The sequence below is a fragment of the Lepidochelys kempii genome, chromosome 15 (genome assembly GCF_965140265.1).
Source record: "Lepidochelys kempii isolate rLepKem1 chromosome 15, rLepKem1.hap2, whole genome shotgun sequence".
Taxonomy (NCBI): Eukaryota; Metazoa; Chordata; order Testudines; family Cheloniidae; genus Lepidochelys; species Lepidochelys kempii.
In genome coordinates, this window is record NC_133270.1 from 31,116,460 (window position 1) to 31,133,454 (window position 16,995).

At 52.4% G+C, this 16,995-nt stretch overlaps 2 protein-coding genes across 12 annotated transcripts in view; one reads left to right on the forward strand and one right to left on the reverse strand.

The window, feature by feature from the left end:
* LOC140898606 (aspartate beta-hydroxylase domain-containing protein 2) overlaps positions 1-16,995 on the forward strand; it is a 48,017-nt gene that overhangs the window by 12,475 nt on the left and 18,547 nt on the right. Inside the window, exon 5 of one of the 8 annotated variants that reach the window (XM_073312653.1) lies at positions 1,076-3,850. The exons of 5 other annotated variants lie outside the window; for them this stretch is intronic. In XM_073312653.1, the coding sequence (XP_073168754.1) occupies positions 1,076-1,185 (110 nt within the window). In that variant the 3' untranslated portion in view covers positions 1,186-3,850. Of the gene's footprint in view, positions 3,851-16,995 lie in introns of those variants that run through there. 2 more of the 8 variants (XM_073312652.1, XM_073312654.1) reach the window with 2 other exon arrangements.
* Positions 2,671-16,995, reverse strand: part of HPS4 (HPS4 biogenesis of lysosomal organelles complex 3 subunit 2) — a 27,243-nt gene continuing 12,918 nt past the window's right edge. For 3 of the 4 annotated variants that reach the window (XM_073312644.1, XM_073312645.1, XM_073312643.1), the window contains exons 11-14: positions 15,901-16,840; positions 12,400-12,532; positions 11,803-11,911; positions 2,671-9,535 (exon numbers count right to left, since the gene is read on the reverse strand). In XM_073312644.1, the coding sequence (XP_073168745.1) occupies positions 9,364-9,535; positions 11,803-11,911; positions 12,400-12,532; positions 15,901-16,840 (1,354 nt within the window). In that variant the 3' untranslated portion in view covers positions 2,671-9,363. The remainder of the gene's footprint in view (positions 9,536-11,802; positions 11,912-12,399; positions 12,533-15,900; positions 16,841-16,995) is intronic. The other variant, XM_073312646.1, reaches the window with a different exon arrangement.

Below are 16,995 nucleotides of genomic sequence, written 5' to 3' on the forward strand. Positions count from 1 at the left end.
GTGTTCCTGCTGAATCCATCTCCTCCTCGGGTCAGATGCCCTCTGACTCCTCCCCTCTGACTTTGGGCTGGTGCAGCAGGAAATACGGCTGGGTCTGCTGCTGCAACTGTCTTCCCCTTGCTCGGGCCTGGTTCGTGCTCATGCTGCTCACAGCCCCAGGGGAAGGGATAGGAGCCCTGTACCTGTTTTATGTCCCTTTCCCTTCACTTGGGTAGAGCTGCTTCTCATTACTGGTTCACTTAGGGGAGCTCTGCTGAATTAACATGTATGAGTGGTTGATGGCATAGGAACAGCTGCCATGCTGTTTTACACAGGGAGTACTTTGGGGAAAGTGGGTGCTGCTCCCCATATAAACTCTCCTGCAGCTATGGGAAAATGCTGAACCACTCCACCACCTGGGGCAGGAGCGGGGGCACTGTGCTGCGGGCAGGGCTCTGTTTCAGATGAGAGCCTGGCCAACTGTCAGTAAATAACTCCTGTCCCTGTGGGTTGGACACAGTGGGGCCCAGTGCTAGAAGCCTCCATGGAATAGACACCCCCCTCTCCCCAGCGTTCTGGCCACAGTCTAGAGGGGGTCATTACATGCTGCCTCATTCATGCCTTATGTAGTTCCATGGACAGGCAGAGTTTCACGTCCTGTTCCCAATGGTTCTGTGGCACTGTTGGACATTGTACAAGTGGCTGACGTACCTACCCCTGCGGAGTGGGGGGGGGGGGGCGTTGTACAACCATCAGCCTGAAGCTCTGGGGCTCCGTCTGGCTGAAAGACCCTCTCAAAGGTCTGGGGTGGCGGGCAGGGCTAGGGGCCCTGTGGTACAGACTTGTGGGGCAGGGGCAGAGCCCTCCTTGTTGCACTGTGAATGCCACTGCAGTACTTCCCAGGCGGGCTCCAGGCTCGTTTCTGTCCCAGGGCAGGGCAGCGTGCTGACAGCCTTAGTCAGAAGAGCAGAGCCCCGCTGCCTGCCAGGTCGCTGTTCTGAGCACATGAGAAGGGAGATGTGTGCATGGGGGTTCCTGAAGCCAGCACAGGGACCCTGCTCGTGCCTCATGGCTGGGGCTCTTGTATTCTGTGTAGGTTCCCCCGAAGAGGGCCCTCGTGTGATCTTTATGGTGGATTTGTGGCACCCGAATGTTGCAGCTGCCGAGCGCCAAGCCCTTGATTTTATCTTTGCTCCAGGACGATGATTGTGCTTCTTTGCCATAGTGGGTTTGAGGGCAGGTGGCTGGCCTACCGGGCTTTGCCTCATGCAGCCCCGCTGCTGTTCCATCTCCACCCATGGAAGCCTGCCTCACTGGAAACCTTTCTCATAGCACATACAGTGTTGGGTTTTCCCCTTTCCGGGGTTATTGTAAATGGAAGCTTCCAACTTGCATTAACTTACAGTCTCTTTCTTTCCATCATTGCTTCAGGGATTTCTTTCTGCCATGAGAGTGCATTATTTTCACTCTGTGATATAGATGCGGTGCCACTGTACTATGTGTTATGTTGCTACTGTGTTTGCAGCGTTCAGAATTAGAGTAACAAAATCAAGGGTGTTTGTTTGAATGTAATAATGTAACGTTTCTTGTGGTCACCAAAAAAACAAAAAAGTCAGCTAAGTGCTGTGCTCAGCCTGTCTTTGTCACTGTTTACGGTCACCGTGCGGACAACTCAGACAGCCAGATGGAAATGGCCGAGGAGCATGGTGGTCTCCCTGCTCCTTTGTGCAGAATAACTGCCCTGGGGCAGAGAGCATTCAGACCCGTTGCAAACCTGAAGCTGAAGAGCATGATGGTGCTTTGCAAACACAAGCTCTGTGCTAGCACATGGCATTGGGGCTGTGGGGCTAGAGGCTTTTAAAAACATTTTCCTTCTGTGTGCGAATAGCACGGCAGGTGGATGCTTAGGGCTGGGATGACGGCTCCAGTGCATTTGAGCAGAAGGTGTCTGTCCCTCAGCCTGCTGCCGCAAGCCCTTGCTTGGTCAGATTGGCTGTGAACACACAAAACAGCATTTCTGGTGCTTTCAGCTGAGCTGTTAGTGACCAAGGGGCTCAGCCCCAGGCAGACGCTGTTAAGGAGAGTTACACAGAAAACCTGAACCTTACGTTTGACCAAAGGTTTTTGTTAATTGGCCTAAACCCCTCATAGAGCTGTTACCTTACACTTTCAGAGCCCTGGGCTGGGATATACACACCAGCTACTGGGGCCTCAGCAGTGGGGCAAAGGGATGAGTTGTATGAAAGTAGAGAGTAACCGCATGAGTTGCCCAAGCACCCAAGGAAGTTGGTCTGTGTCCGGTTCTCAGTCTTCTCTCTCAGTGCATGGAATGGTAGAGCGTCAAACTGCCCTCTGCAGGTGGTATTTAATAACTTAGCCTAGTTCTAGAGCAGAAGGGAAATAGCCATCTGCCTACCTGTAAGAGTCGTGTCCACCAGCTAAACTGTGTTTTTCTTGGAGAGTATCTAATTGTCTGTGTGTCTCAGTACAGAGCTAATGTCAGGTGTATAATGTGTAACACAGCATGTCATGTATACAGCCAAATGTACTTACTGTTCTGACTAGAAAGCAAATGTGATAATGGGTAACTGCTGGAGGAGGAAAATGAGTCCATGAGGGTCCCTGGATTACTCACTACTGAATGATGTACAAGGGAAACTGCTGGAGGAGTTCAAATGAGTTTTCTACACAGATTTTTCAGTGATTAAATTGCAAGATAAGGCAGAAGTTTCAAATACATGAAGTATTTTTACACAAATATCTTCTTAAAAGAATACATAACGTGCATGATTTCTACGCACATTGAGTACTTTGTGATAGAATTACAAAGGAAGCAGGCTGACACAGTAACTGTGTTACAGTTTGGTGCCATTTGTACCAGTACATAAGGAAGATTATCAATAAACAGTTGTGGTGAAAAATGGAACAGGCTGTGTGTGTGTGGGTAGGGGATTTCCTCCACTTGCCACTGAGATGGCTGGTTTGCAGTAAAGACCTGGGACTTTGGATCCTTGCTATGTTGCCAGCTTGGGCCTGCTAAGACACCCATTACATGCAGGGCTGGCAGGTGGGAGGTAATGTACTAAGGAGAGCAGCAAGACCAGCTTTGGAGCAGAAGCTCTAGGAGGAAAGACTACAGGGAAGCAGGTGTGGCTAGGACTGAGAAAAGGCCACCATGCAGGGCTAGACCTATACTGAGAGGCTGTAAAGAGGACAGAGCAGCTGTCAGGCAGAGGACAGAAGAAACAGACTGGTTTAGTTCAATACCGAACACTGCTAAGAGGAGCATGGGCTGTAAAGCACAGGGCAGGGCCAACGCTGCAGCTCCATGGGAGGTGTGCCAGGTGAGAGCAGACACCCTTCAGCATGCTGGTTCTAAGACCAGATGCCAATGATTGGCACAGAACTGTTCAGATTAGCACCAATTGTTTCAGAGAAGTTGGTTTTTGGAAGAGCCAGAAAATCTCCAACCGCCCCACCCCATCAGTGCAGAAGAGAGCTGATGTTTGACTGCAACCCTTCCACATGCAGGATGTCGGCAAGGGTAAGAACATGGCCGTAGGGGCAGTCACAAGGGGGGGTTGCTGTTCCTGGCAGGGCCAGCGCAGCTCCCCTCCTCGACATGCTGTGGCGCAAGACCACCACATGCAGCGTCAGATCCCGCTGCCAGCACCCCGCGGCCGTGAAGCCCAGTGCGATGCTAGTTAAGTGCCAGGACAGGCATGTGCGTGTGAAGCAGGACAGCACCAACGCAGCCTGCCCCCGGAATTCCCTCGGGGGGCTGTGGGAAATGGCAGCAGGGCCCAGGGCAAGAAGCAGATTTATTGCTCTGTAATTCAGTGTATTGCAGTAAATAAATCTTGTTTCACTGCTTCTGCCCCAGCTCATCGGAGCTCATTTGCACCTGGTTATCCTCTGGCAGGACACCCCCCGCGCACCAGCCCAGACACACTCAGAGCGTGTCGCCCTCTGAACTCCTGGAGCTGGGGCTGCCTCAGCCTTCCCCAAACCAGCACTGCGAGCCACAGTGACTCTCAGGAGCAAATGCTGGGAGACCCCAGAATCTTCTGCTGGGGAGCATGTGCTGCAGGGAGGCTGCCCTGCTCCCCTCCCTACTACCCCCCACAGCACTTATTCCCCAAATGCAAGCCGTTACCCCGCCCTGTGCGTGATGGAGGAGCATGAGTGGGCTCCACCCACAGTCAGCTGCCCCAAGGCCCTCAGATTGCTGGGGAAGCTTGTAATCAGCTTGACACGACTGGGCACTATCCACAGCTCAGCTCGAACCTGGTCATTCGTGCCTAGCTGGGCAGCCGTGAGCACCCAGTATTCGCTTTCACAGGTCTCGTGTTTGCGCTGGCTGGGCAGCCTGTGCCAGGACCTGGGGCTCAGGACAGAGCTGCCCGTGTGGAGGGCCCACCTGTACGTGGCTGCCACAGCTAAAAGTGCCACATCAGCAGTGCCCACTTAGAGCTGTGTGAGCTCCCTGGGCAGCCATGGTACAGTCCAGCACCCCCTGCTACCCCCCAACCCCCCAGCTCAGAGAGCTATTACGCCCAGCTGGAATGAGACCCTGGCAGAACTATGGCGATACACACTCAAGGCTGAAAATGGCCAGGTACAGGGAAGCTTAACCAGCAGTACAGTGAGGGTGAACAGCAGCTCTGCTTCAACAGTCACCCAACGCCTCTGCCCCAAAAGGTCTGAACAGACACGAGAATCGTTGTAATCCAAAATGCAGCCAGCTCTAGGGTAGAACACAGAGCAGCACACCACCACATCGGATGAGACTATTCAGGATTCCCTGGGTATTTCCACAGCATCCACTATATCGAGCTATTCACCACCAATACAAGTACCAGTATCCACCTGACACCGCAGGAAGAGCAGAGGGAGGCAGAACGCAGTTACCCAACTGGAATCCAGCAGGGCTGATGCACACTCAGAGACATCACTGGCAAGTCTGCCTGTGCCTGTTAAATTTAATAACTCAGATGTGCACCAGCCCTGGCTGTCCTGTCAATTGCACAGACTAGACCCAACACCATGCCTGTTGGAAACCAGCCGTGAAGTCCACAGGCCCTGAAGTCGATGTAAACTGTAGCCCAGGTACTGTGCTGTGAACTGGCAGAGCAAGAAGATGGCTCAGAGAGGCACTGAGATCCAGTGGTTAGAGTGAATGCCAAATCTCCTGACTTCCACTCACCTGCTGTGTGACTGTGGAAAGTCACATCCCCTCACTGCATCACTGACCACTTGACCCACTGAAGCCACCCGGGACATGCATTTTAGTTCTCTAGGCAAGGGACGGGCCTAGCTCCCTAGACAGGTTCCACTGCTCCTTGTGTCTGAGCTGCAGAGCGGGCCAGGAGAAAGGCTGCAGACTGAGCCCACTCCCCAAGGGGCAAGGACCCAAACCAAGCCCATCTCATTCTACCAAGAGCACATCACACTCATTTATACAGTGCCTGACCCCTGGGCACTGCATATTACCATTCGGAGAGCCAAGAGCCCATGGCTTGCCTCACCCTGCCACATGACACCCAGAGCGACGTACCCTCTCACAGCCTCTTCTGAAGGCCAAGCCACTGTGGTGTGTAGCTAGTCAGCTCCCATTTGGGTAGGACCCAGATGCCACAGCCCATGACTTACAGCAACACCAGGGCACGTGCCTGAAGCGGAGCGGAGCATCTCAGCGACAGCCACAAGCGCAGTCAGCTGCAGATGCAGAGCTAGAAGATGGGGGAAACTTGCCAGCTGCCCCGATTTCTGTTCTCCCCGCTCAGAGAAAGGGCCACCAGCTTGCAGGGAAGGGTTTCCCAAAACGATCTGGGGAAGCATGTCCAGCCCCCTGCTCCAAGTCCATCAGTGGCCTTGGGTAGGGGAAGTCTGAGGAAGCAGCTCGCCGCATTGCTGGTCAAGCATCTGCGACTGAAGAGTAAATGATCAAAAGCACATAGGCAACTAGTCCCACACGTCACTTGGCTCCGGAGGCGCCAGGCGTGGTAGCAGGGCTCCCAGGCTGCGATGCACTCGGACCCGCTCTGCCCTCACAGCGGCCGCTTTTTAGGGGTTCTTTTTAACACCACTGTTCTCTCGAAGCACAACAAACTCCAACACGACACGACCCAGCCTTGGGCTGCTCCTGAGACAAATGCCCTCTCCATAATCACATGCCTGGGATGGGCCTCACTGTCCAGACGTAAGGAGTAACGGAAAACAAGGGCATCGCAGCTGGGAGCGTGGCTGACAGATGGCACAGCAGCTTGTAGCAGACGATTTCTGAAGACAGCAAATTTGTGTATTTACTTTCTGCTTCATTACTAGATGATCATAATGACCTTCGGACCGTAAAGTCTAGGATTCTATTAGATGTGTCCAATGGCCTGTGATGGGATGTTCGATGGGGTGGGATCTGAGTTACTACAGAGAATTCTTTCCCAGGTGTCTGGCTGGTGAGTCTTGCCCACATGCTCAGGGTTCAGCTGATCACCATATTTGGGGTCGGGAAGGAATTTTCCTCCAGGGCAGATTGGCAGAGGCCCTGGGGGTTTTTCCACTTTCCTCTGTAGCATGGGGCATAGGTCACTTGCTAGAGGATTCTCTGCACCACAAAGTCTTTAAACCACGAGTTGAGGACTTCAGTAGCTCAGACATAGGTGACAGGTTTATCGCAGGAGTGGGTGGGTGAGATTCTGTTGCCTGCGTTGTGCAGGAGGTCAGACTCGATGATCATAATGGTCCCTTCTGACCTTAAAGTCTATGAGTCTACGAAGAGCTACCTAGCGTCTGTCCCTACTCAGGCCTTTTACACAGCCCCTCACGGGGGCGTCGTTCCCTTGCTCTTCACAGATCTCAGTCACCCACTGATCAAAGCTCCCAGGGTGGGAGGCTGCATAATCTCCCTGTAACACGCTGGGGGCACGAGGGAGTATTCCGGCAGCCCCTAGCAGCTCAGCTTGTTGTCACACAGCTGCTTCGGCCAGACTCCGAGACTTCCCTGCCTCAGAGAAAATCTGGCTACTTTGCTGGGGAGCAGCAAGGCTGTGGAAAGACCCACAGCAACCAATGTCTGCATGGCGTCAGGACACCATCTGGCTAAGTACAGGCAGCAGCCCCTGGGCCAGAATGTCCGAGAACACTGCCCACTGCACTAGGGCAGAGACAGGGACAGGATTCCTTGCTCACCTGCAGGGTGGAGTGTGCTCTTTCTGGCTCCAGGACATGAACAATATGCAAGCTGGTTGCAGTGCAGGGAGCAGTGCCGTGGCACTGTGCCGATTTTTCACATCAGTTGTCGCTGCATGCGGAAGATCAGCTTTTCAGCTCATGCCAGGAACCACAGCAGACTAGCTGCTGCTTACATTTCTACACAGGGCACTTACCACTACAACTCTCAGCTACTGGACCAGCATTCGTGGGGAGCTTGGCAGCGTTTGGAGCAGAGAAGCCTGGCCACACTTAGCTGGCTGCCCTCCTGTCTGCTGAAATGCTTTTCTGCTGACAAAGTGGGGGCCAGACTCCACCACACCCAGCAAGCCAGGAGCTGAATCTTCCTTGAGCTCACTGAGCCACCCCGCTAAGGCCTGCACAAAGATGCCCTGTAAACAGACAACAATGAAAATGGGGTGGGGACCCCACTGGAAACCATGATTGTTCTAGCAGAGCCAGAGCCTGGGATGAGAGTCACTAGGGCAGCATTTACCTACCCAGCTCAGAGGGGGAAGACAGCAAACAGCACTGGCCAGAGCAAGGTTCCCAGCACAGCTCTGCTCCTGCACCTCAGTCCTGCCCTGCAGCCCACACCAGGCCAGTAACACCTCTGTCCTCTCCCACTGCCATACAGTGCTGGGCTGCCCACACTCCTCTGCCACGCCTTCAAGAGGAAAGGCCACCAAAGGGTGATTTTGGGTGGTGTCTAAGCAGTGGAGACACGCCACTGAACTGCACCTAATTAACTTGCACAGAACGGGAGTGCAGCGCTGGATACACATGGTACTGTGGGAGCCCACTGGTCAGCCAGCCAGCCCCCAGTGTTAGAAGTCACAAGTGAGAGGATCGTGCAATAAATAGGACTCTATCATTTCTGACTAGTAGTGAATGGATGAGTCCTGTGGACTCCTCTTTATTTTACTTTATTTCAACTGCCACATAGATGGTCATACACAGAGCAGCTGCAATCTGTGAAATACACAAAATGGTCTCAGAGAGATGACAGGTATCAATCACCTGGCTCAGGTCTACGCTGCCTTAATTGCTAATCTGATGCAATCCATAAAGTTGCCAAAAATGAAATTCAGTTTGTTTCAGCAAAGATGGCAGCTGTGAGGAGCTGTAAAGCTTTTTTGTGTGATCAGCTAATGGGCTCTGCAAATACAGTAGAGCTGAATCCAGGGTAGCAAGAAAGCAAGGAGGTAAGGTCAGCTTTGGCAGTAAAAGTGTCTCCATAGGAGGAGTGGGAGACAGACCGAAGATCTGGGTGCAGATACAGCACAGGCCCGGGCCCTGCACCACAGGCTGTGAGCACAGTGTGTTCAGGCCTGTATATGGATATCGTAATGGCACTCATGAAAGGCAGGGATGCTGCGGGGAGACAACAGGTTACAGTGGTTTTCTGCTCTTGGTGGGCAGTTTGGAAGGCCAGTGTTAAGCAGCTCACCAAAGTAAGGAATGCTGTAGACAGATGGAGGGACTAGGAGACCTCCCAGACATTGCTGTGATAAAAACCTAAGTGCTTCGTATTACTGCAAGACAGTTGTTAGTTCTCCTTCTATTCCTGTTAGTCTGACAATATGCAGAGCACTGTTAATTCAAGGTGAGGCACTACCTGGTGATGGGATCATTTCTGTAGCTCCAGAGGTGTAAATAATTCGAAGTCTGACTGACTAGGAGCGTAGGCACAGGAATTCCACAGCGAGAATCAGCGACAGACCGCTCACAAAGCAGGTTTTGCACAGCAACCCGTCACCCTGTGCAACTGAGAGCAAGCAAATTGTTCGCTTTCAGTCAAGGCACGCCAGGTGCATCAGCAGTGAGTCCTGAGCAGCACTGTGCCAGTGAAATCTGCCTCCTTGATTCTTTGGAAACAGTCACCATTTCCTACCATACTAGACCTCGACAATGCAAAGTGGCCCCATAGCAAGCACACAGCATGCTGGGTTACCTGGCAATACAGAACACCATCCCAAGGGCAAAGCACTCAGCGGCTCCAGGTTATGCACTGTTTAACCAACCAAGGATACGACACGCAAATAAAGCTTTGTGCCCCCAAGTTCTTTAAAGAGCAGCTGGCATGGAATAAAAGTCCTGGCATTTTAGCTTATTAGAGACAGAGCTTCTTCTGCCTTGGATTTGGACAGGCCATTCCAGGTGGTCAAACCACGCTCAGAGTAGATTCACCCCGTGCTTCAGCAGCTTTTGTTTGGCCTTGCCTGGTAAGCTGAACGCACTGTCATGAGGGTTGGGAACCCCTGAGTTGCGCAGTGGAGCAGCCAGCTGCTGGAAGTACGTTTCCTGGACCAGGTTCTGGCAGGCATAGACGGCAGTGGAGGCGTTCCTATTGGGGCAGGAAGGAAAGCAAAGGTCAGGGCTCTGGGAGACAGAAATAAGCACCCTGATGGTCTTCGCAAGTTCCATTAGAACACATGGGAGCGTGACACTAAACTGCCAGCTCCAAGGACTAGAATAAAGGGTGCTCTCAGAGGCATGGGCACCCCAACTGGCTCTCCTCCTGCTGGACCACTTCATAAGAACAGGGTGCACCTATGTCTGACAGCGTGAGCAACAAATGTCATGTACTAAACCCTGGGAAAACAAAAGGCTGACAAGGTGCCCCACCATCAGACAGGTCTTGATCTCCTCCCAGAAAAGACCCACCTCCCCTCCCCAACCCACCCAGTCAGCTGGGATTAACCCTTCCACTGCCACAGCTACACCAGATATTCACCCTCCTAAGCATTCACTTGGCTAGCTGGTAGGCAAACCTAGGACACCAAGGGCTGATGGATAAACACTCTGCACATGTATCAGCCTCCTACTTTGGAGGAGGCAGAGTCCCTATTGCTGGCTGGGAGTGGCTCCCCCCACAGTACCCGTGAAGCAGGGAGCTGCCAGCATGAAGATGTCGAGCAGCTGTTCCAGGGGACACTGTGCCCCAAGGCTGATCTGACTCACACCTGCACGTCAAACTCTAGCAGGACAGCTCAGCCAGCCAGTTTTAGGTGGCAGCCCCTCTCTCCATGGGGTCTGTAGCCAGCTAATGATGTCTCTCTCTATGCATGCTGTCCCCACAATAATAGAGTCCTGGATTCAGAGGCCAGAAGGGAGCATTGGACCATCTAGTCTGACCTCCTGTACAGCACAGGCCAGAGACCTGCCCCCAAATCATTCCTAGAGCAGAGCGTTTAGGATGACATCCAATCTTGATTTAAACATAGTCAGTGATGGAGACTCTACTCTCACTTGGTGAATTGTTCAGTGGGGAATTACTCTCACTGCTAAACATTTACACCCTAGTCCCAGCCTGATTTTGTCTAGCTTCAACTTCCAGCCACTGGATTGTGTTACCTTTCGCTGTTACACTGAGGATTCTTATTGTTGTACCCCCAGAGGTACTTACAGACTGATCAAATCACCCCTTCACCTTCTCTTTGTTAAGATAAGCAGATTGAGCTTCTTGAGTCCATCACTAGAAGACAGGTTTTCTAACCCTTTCATCATTCTCATGGCTCTTCTCTGACCCCTCGCCAGTGTATCAACTTAACGCACTGACCACACTGGTAGCAGCCATGGCAGCTCACAGCAGGTCCCCCGTCAGAGGCTTAGGCTGGCTCACAGTTTGCTGCCTAAAACCATCTAATACACAGGGGTTGGTTTGTTGCAGTGTGGACCCAGGCCTGTGTAAACAGATAGCCTGGATTCTCCTCCTTCCTGCTACGTGTGCTCCTGCTGTCACTGCGTGCATCCCCTCTGGGCACGGCAGCGAGGGAGAGCTGCTCAGAGTTTCCCAGGACGCCTGAACGCTAATATGATAAGGCAGCAGAGTAGCCATGGAAGTGCAGGCATGGCTGTGAAGGCCAAGCAGCTGGTGTGGATACAAACGGAACCAGTTCCTTGGGATCAGTTAAAGGAACGGGGTGGAGGCAGTGACCGTGACAATAGGAAAGGCTCTGACTGCGATAAGACCATCTGGCTTGCAGCATCAGAATTTAGTTTGTCAGACACATTACAGCTTGTTTCCAACCCAACAAGCCATGCAAGAAAACAAAACTAGACTGCCAATTTCCGGCGCCTTTGGCTCTAAGCCAAGACACAAGTTTACTAGGAAGAGCTATATTTAAAGCTGTAGCTTAGAACCTTATGGTGCCAGGAATTGGCAACATTCTAGCAGTACGTCTTCATCCAAACCCTTGGCACTACTCACTCTGCTAGGAAGATCAGGCCCAGATACACAGCACCCAGCCCTACTTGTGGGCAGCAAATCAAATGGCCTGTGTTTAATTACTGAACATCAGGAAATGAGTTGAGCTGACTGGCCTTTAGTGAGAGGCAGCTCTAGGATTATAGAGTGTGCAGAACACAATGAGCCTTAGAACAGAGTTTGTAAGGTTCCCTTGCCTGGCTCTCCTGGGTCCTACACAGAGCTCGTCGGCCGGGATTTCCAACCAGCACGACTGTACCTCTTGCAGACAAGTAGCTTCAAGCTCCTCATCTAAAATGCAAGCGGGTTCTGAAGTGCTCCCCACTCTCCTCCTCACCCTATCACCTCTGGAAGTGAGCGGCTCCCATGGCTGAAGAGAGGAGGGGGTGCCAGGCAGCCCTTACCTGATTGTCATTTCAGAAGCAGTCGGGAGCTGGTTGAAGTCAGAGTGGATGAGACTAGCAGCTCTCAGGAAGTGCTGATCCTGAGCGCCCAGTACCTGGGGCAGGTTTGCTGCAGAGGAGGAGGGATAGGTTAGGAAGCTGCCTGTGCAGGGTAGTTTGCCCCAGCTGGGTCAGCAGGAGAGGATGCTGGATTTCTGCACCCTGCTGGGGCGGTCGGAGAATAGAGCCAAAGGAACACCCCGTGTGACTCAAAGCTGGCATGATGGGGATGAAGGTATGTTATTGGCTCACAGAGTCCTCAAGCACTGCACAAATATAAAGCCAAAGTAATTTCCTGAAGAGACTATGATCCAAGAGGCTCGACAGGGTGGAGCCTTTTGCCAGCGGGATCTTAAACCCAGCAGGAGCCCAGGCCGTTTCTGAAGGAAGGATGGATGAGCCGGGGCTGTGCTAACTGCAAACAGTGTTTCAGGCAAATGTCTGGAGCATGAGATCTTAACGCATGAAACTTAAAGCAAAGCTCGTTCTCCTGTCTAACTCCTCTTCTGGGTGTACTGCAAAACAGCAAGCCCTAGAACCAAGAAGACAAGCCCTCACCTGTGAGTACGTTCTGAATGCAGTCATAGTGAGTAAAGCTGTAGGTGGCTTTGGCTGCAGAGGAATGGTCTTTCGGGAAAGTCTCCTTCAGGTGAACCTCCAGGCCATTGAGAGAAGCCAGACTGCTGTGATACTGCAAACAGTGCAACACAAACGTGCATCAGAGCGGATTTCCCTGTTTAACAAGGGCTGTAACCCGCCCGGACAACAAACATGGATGACACGCAAACGACCCCAGGGACGGCGAGAAGGACCGAAATGCTGGGTCTAATCCAGCCCAGGTTGCCAACCCCTGGAAGCGTTATCACCTCAAGGCTGTTTGGTATTAATTGGTGGATCTCCGTCCATTCATTGGCCCACAAGTCAGTGACACAAGGGGTTTGGCAAAGGACACCACTGTGGGAAAAGGGCCTTTCAAGCACCAATTGCAATTCACCAATGGGAGGATGCAAGACTCAGTGACTTTACTACCTTCCAGTGCTTCTCTATGGGGCTCCCATTTTCAGAAGGCACTGTCTGCTACTTTTTGTAGCAGTAACCGAATAGCCTGTTGATTACTGGGATGGCAGAAGCCACTTGCTTCTGTAACTGAAAATTAGTGTTAGGTGGGTTACAGTGCAATACAGTTGAATTGTGTTTAATTGCAGAAGCCAGGTGGTAGATGCACCCTGCCCCTGGGTGTCCCACTGCCCCCACTCTCCCTCCAGACAACGGAGCTTTTCACAGCTTCAAAGGGGGTTTTAACCCTCCTCCCACTGAGCTGGATGGGCTTGTGGAAACAGCCCTTCTGCCCCTGACTCCATTCAAACCACAGCACCCCAGACGAAGATCCTCTACAAATAACTCACAGGCTACAATTGATCCCAAGAACACACTGCCTCAGACTGGGCATTAGCCGATGGGACTGCTGCCCAACAAGACACAGGAGGACCTCTTTGTCTCTTACTACAGTGGGGTGCCCAGACAGGCTGAACTGCCTGGATGAGGCCGGGTGGACAAGATCTCCCACTGCAGTCTGCTGCCTGTCAAATGCTAGGAAGGTTAGTTTTCTAATCCCCAAGGCTATCCCTGTTCTTTCCTCAGCTGCAGGGAGGATTAAGCCTCAATTCACCATGCTGGTGATACCAACTCTACTCATGACCCTGCTGGTCTCAGAACAGGTTCTCTTTTCTGTACAACAGAATGAAGGGATAAATCCAAAGATGCTTCCAATTGTCTGCACAGAGACAGACCTTGCATGACAATTTCTGCTCTGCCCTGAGGGTCTGTGTCACAGAAACACCCTCCCACTGAAATGGGATGGTTCGCACTTCCTGTGCCTATTCAAGCTACGTGATTAGAATGCCCTGGCCTTCTCTGGTGTCTGCATTCAAAGGCCTCACAGAGCTATACACGCATTCATTCATTCAGCCTTCCTGCCCCTGGGAGCTGGCGGTTAGTCTATTATACAGATGGATAAACAGTACAGAGAGGCTGAGTGGTTTGCCAAAGGTCAGAGAGGGTGATGGAGCCAACGCTAGGACCCAGGAGTGCTGACTGACAGTCCCCTGCTGTAACTGCTAGACCACAATCCCACCTAAAACAACAGCTGGGAGGGTGTGTGTCTGCCATCAGGGACCAACAAGTATCCTGCACCTAGAGGAAGTGTCCAGCCAAAGGGACTCCGTCACGTCAGGTCTGGCCCAAAATTTAGGCAGTGTAAAAACAAGCTCTTGCAACTGCAAAGCCTAAGATCAGACCCAGTGTTTAAAAGATTCAACTCCAACAGGAAGAGCTTTGGTGAACAGCTCTCTACAACATCCGCCACCCAACCATAATAGCAGTGCGGTACTGCAGGAGAGCCAGAAAGGGAAAGGGACTCGTCCGTATTTACTGCCCAACAGAAATGCAACCCACCCAGCTTAAACAGTGCATATGGGGATACTGATTATTCGATGCCTCCCACTCAATCACAGGCTCTAATGCTGTGGGTAAAGCACTTTGGACCCCACATGGGCCCCATCTCTTGCTTTAGGAATTTTTGCATGGACTCCAAGGGGAGAAGTGGGCCAGGTGTCTCTTCAGCTAGCAAGTGGCAATTTAAAAACAAGGCACAAACTGGCAGGGTTAGCTGGGCCAGATTTCCCTTTCAGCTGTTCTCTCACTGAAGAGCGAGACAAACAGACCAGAAGGCAGGGTGGAGCAGACAGAGGTCTCCAGCCAGCCGGGTTGTGGCCAAGCAGGAGATGATCAGGCATTGCAGAGCTGGTGAACACACACTCCCTCAGAGCCATCTGCAGAACCGCAGTACCAGCTTGCAGAGCCACAGCACCCCCGGCAAATGGGAATCAGAAGCGGGGCCCAGGTGCCATGGGTGGGGTGGAATTGGCCTGAGACAGAGAAAGCTAGCACTGCACTTGCCAACCACTTGGCTGGTTTTCCAGCATGTCCCTTTCTTAGTGAGTCACTCCTCATTTACTGCACTGAGGGGGCACCCCTGTTTACAAGGTGACAGCCAGAAGGTCACAAGTCCTGCATCTTACTGAGCACAGCTCAGAGTCCTGCCCAATTCAGAATGAAAACAGCAGTGGATGCTGGGAGCTGGCTTAACAGTCTGGGCTTGAGTCTGATAGCTAAAGAAATGAGGGTATTACTCATGGGCAAGGTCCCTGAGGAAGGGAGCAGCCCAGCCTGGATGTTAGCTCTGCAAACTCTAATGCCTTAGGGAAATGGCATCAGCTGGTGTGTCCTTCCCCAGCAGCCCAGAGCATTTCACTGCATAGCACCACTGGACGCTGCACACTAACCAAAGCCAGCAGAGGGAGCAAGAAAGGCATTAGCACTGGGTTCTGGTACCCCACCTTGTGACGCCGAGTGCCCTCATGATGCCCTCTGATCACATGCCACAGCTCCCCGGTAGAATGACACCAACCTGCCAGGCCCCATGGGTAAGGAAGCCAGCTGCATGGGGCTGTGAGCAGCCACGCATTCAAACACTGTTTCTTTTTCGATGGACTTGCCGCCAGACACACAACTCACTGGTATCTCTGGAGTCACAAGCGGTAACGTGGAAGGTTGGAATTAAACTTCAGAAGCAGGGCTAGCTCTCTGCTGCTGCTCTGCCTGCGTGAGCACTTGGCATGTGGTTAAACCCTCCAGGGGAGCACAGACCAGGAATCCTGCACGAGCCACCCTGTGAACTCTGCTTGGGACACTGGAGTAGGGCTGGCTATTTAGTCAGAGGTTACAACTACTCAGTCACAGCAACATTCATACTTTGCTCATCTATAAACACTAATTAACGAAGGTCTAGACCCTTGTGAGGTAGGCTGGAGGAAGCTGAAGCACATGGAGGTAAAGGGACTCGTCTCCAAGGTCACAGAGCAACCGATGGGAGAGCTGGGAACAGGATTCAGGAGTCCAACTCCCATTCTTCAGGACTGGCCACCATCCACACTGCCACAAGACAGGAAGTGTAAGAAACATTTCCTAATTTAAAAAGGCGACCTTTTTCTTACTTACCACATCTTCAATGGACCCCTGGTCATCCTTAAACTGCTCCTCCGCCAGCAGCAAGAGCACTAACCCTTTAATTCTGTGAATATACAAGATCATCTTAACCAGCTTGGCCTGATTGCCCGACACTGTGCAATCTACTGCTGCTAGACAGTCCATCCCAGTAGTTACTTGTGAAGGCAAACTGTTCTCTCTGCTCTTGGGAGAGCCTGGGCCTTCTGCAATGCCACTGCGTAGGCTCTCCTGGACTTCAGCAACAGGAAACTGGTTCCTACCACAATCTTCAGCAGGGAACTTCTTCCCCAACTGTACGGCACCGGGCAGAGGCTCCTGCCCAGAAGCGTCATCCCTGGTTGCTCCATCTCCTCTTTTGAAGGTTCTGTTTTGGCTGCTAGTGTCTTGACAGTCTACACTCGACAGATTGTCACGTTTGCTTGAGCGGCTTGTCGTCATCTTTTTGGAAGGACAGCAGGTGGAGTGGCTGCCACTGGCTGTGTGACGCCTCTGGAGGCTGCAGCATTCAGACTTCATCCGCTCACTAGTGTTAGAGCTGGTTACAGGTTCCGTAGTGCTTCGACCTTCCTGCCCCAGGGCACAAGGCTTTGGAAAGTCAGAGGACCCCAGGGCCGCACTTGTGTCTCGAGCGTGCTCTGCAGCGGGCAGTTTGGAACTGCTGGGCAGGGCTCCCAGCTCTCTCTGCAACAGAGGGGATGGTTTCAGCGGGGTAGAACTCAACACCGGGCTTTTGCTGCCTGGGCTGCTCAGTGCTCCATCTGGGGGATTCAGAGCATCTTTTGCTTTGGCAGCGCACCAGGCCTGTGGGGGGGGCTCTCTCACCACAAGGCCATGCTGGCCTCGGGCTTCATCAACCCGGGCTGAATCCAAGAATGCCCGTGAGTGGAGGGTGATCTTAGATCCTTTAGGGTTTGCTGGAGATGTGGGCAACCTAACAGGAGACAAGATTAGACACTCGGTTAACCAGTAAGTAGCAGTCACTTGGGGAATCGGGCCAGGAACGATCAGAAAAACAAACCACCGTCTCCTGTTCAAAACCTGATCCACCCTCCGTCGGAGATTAAATCCTGCCCCAGTAACGGAGGG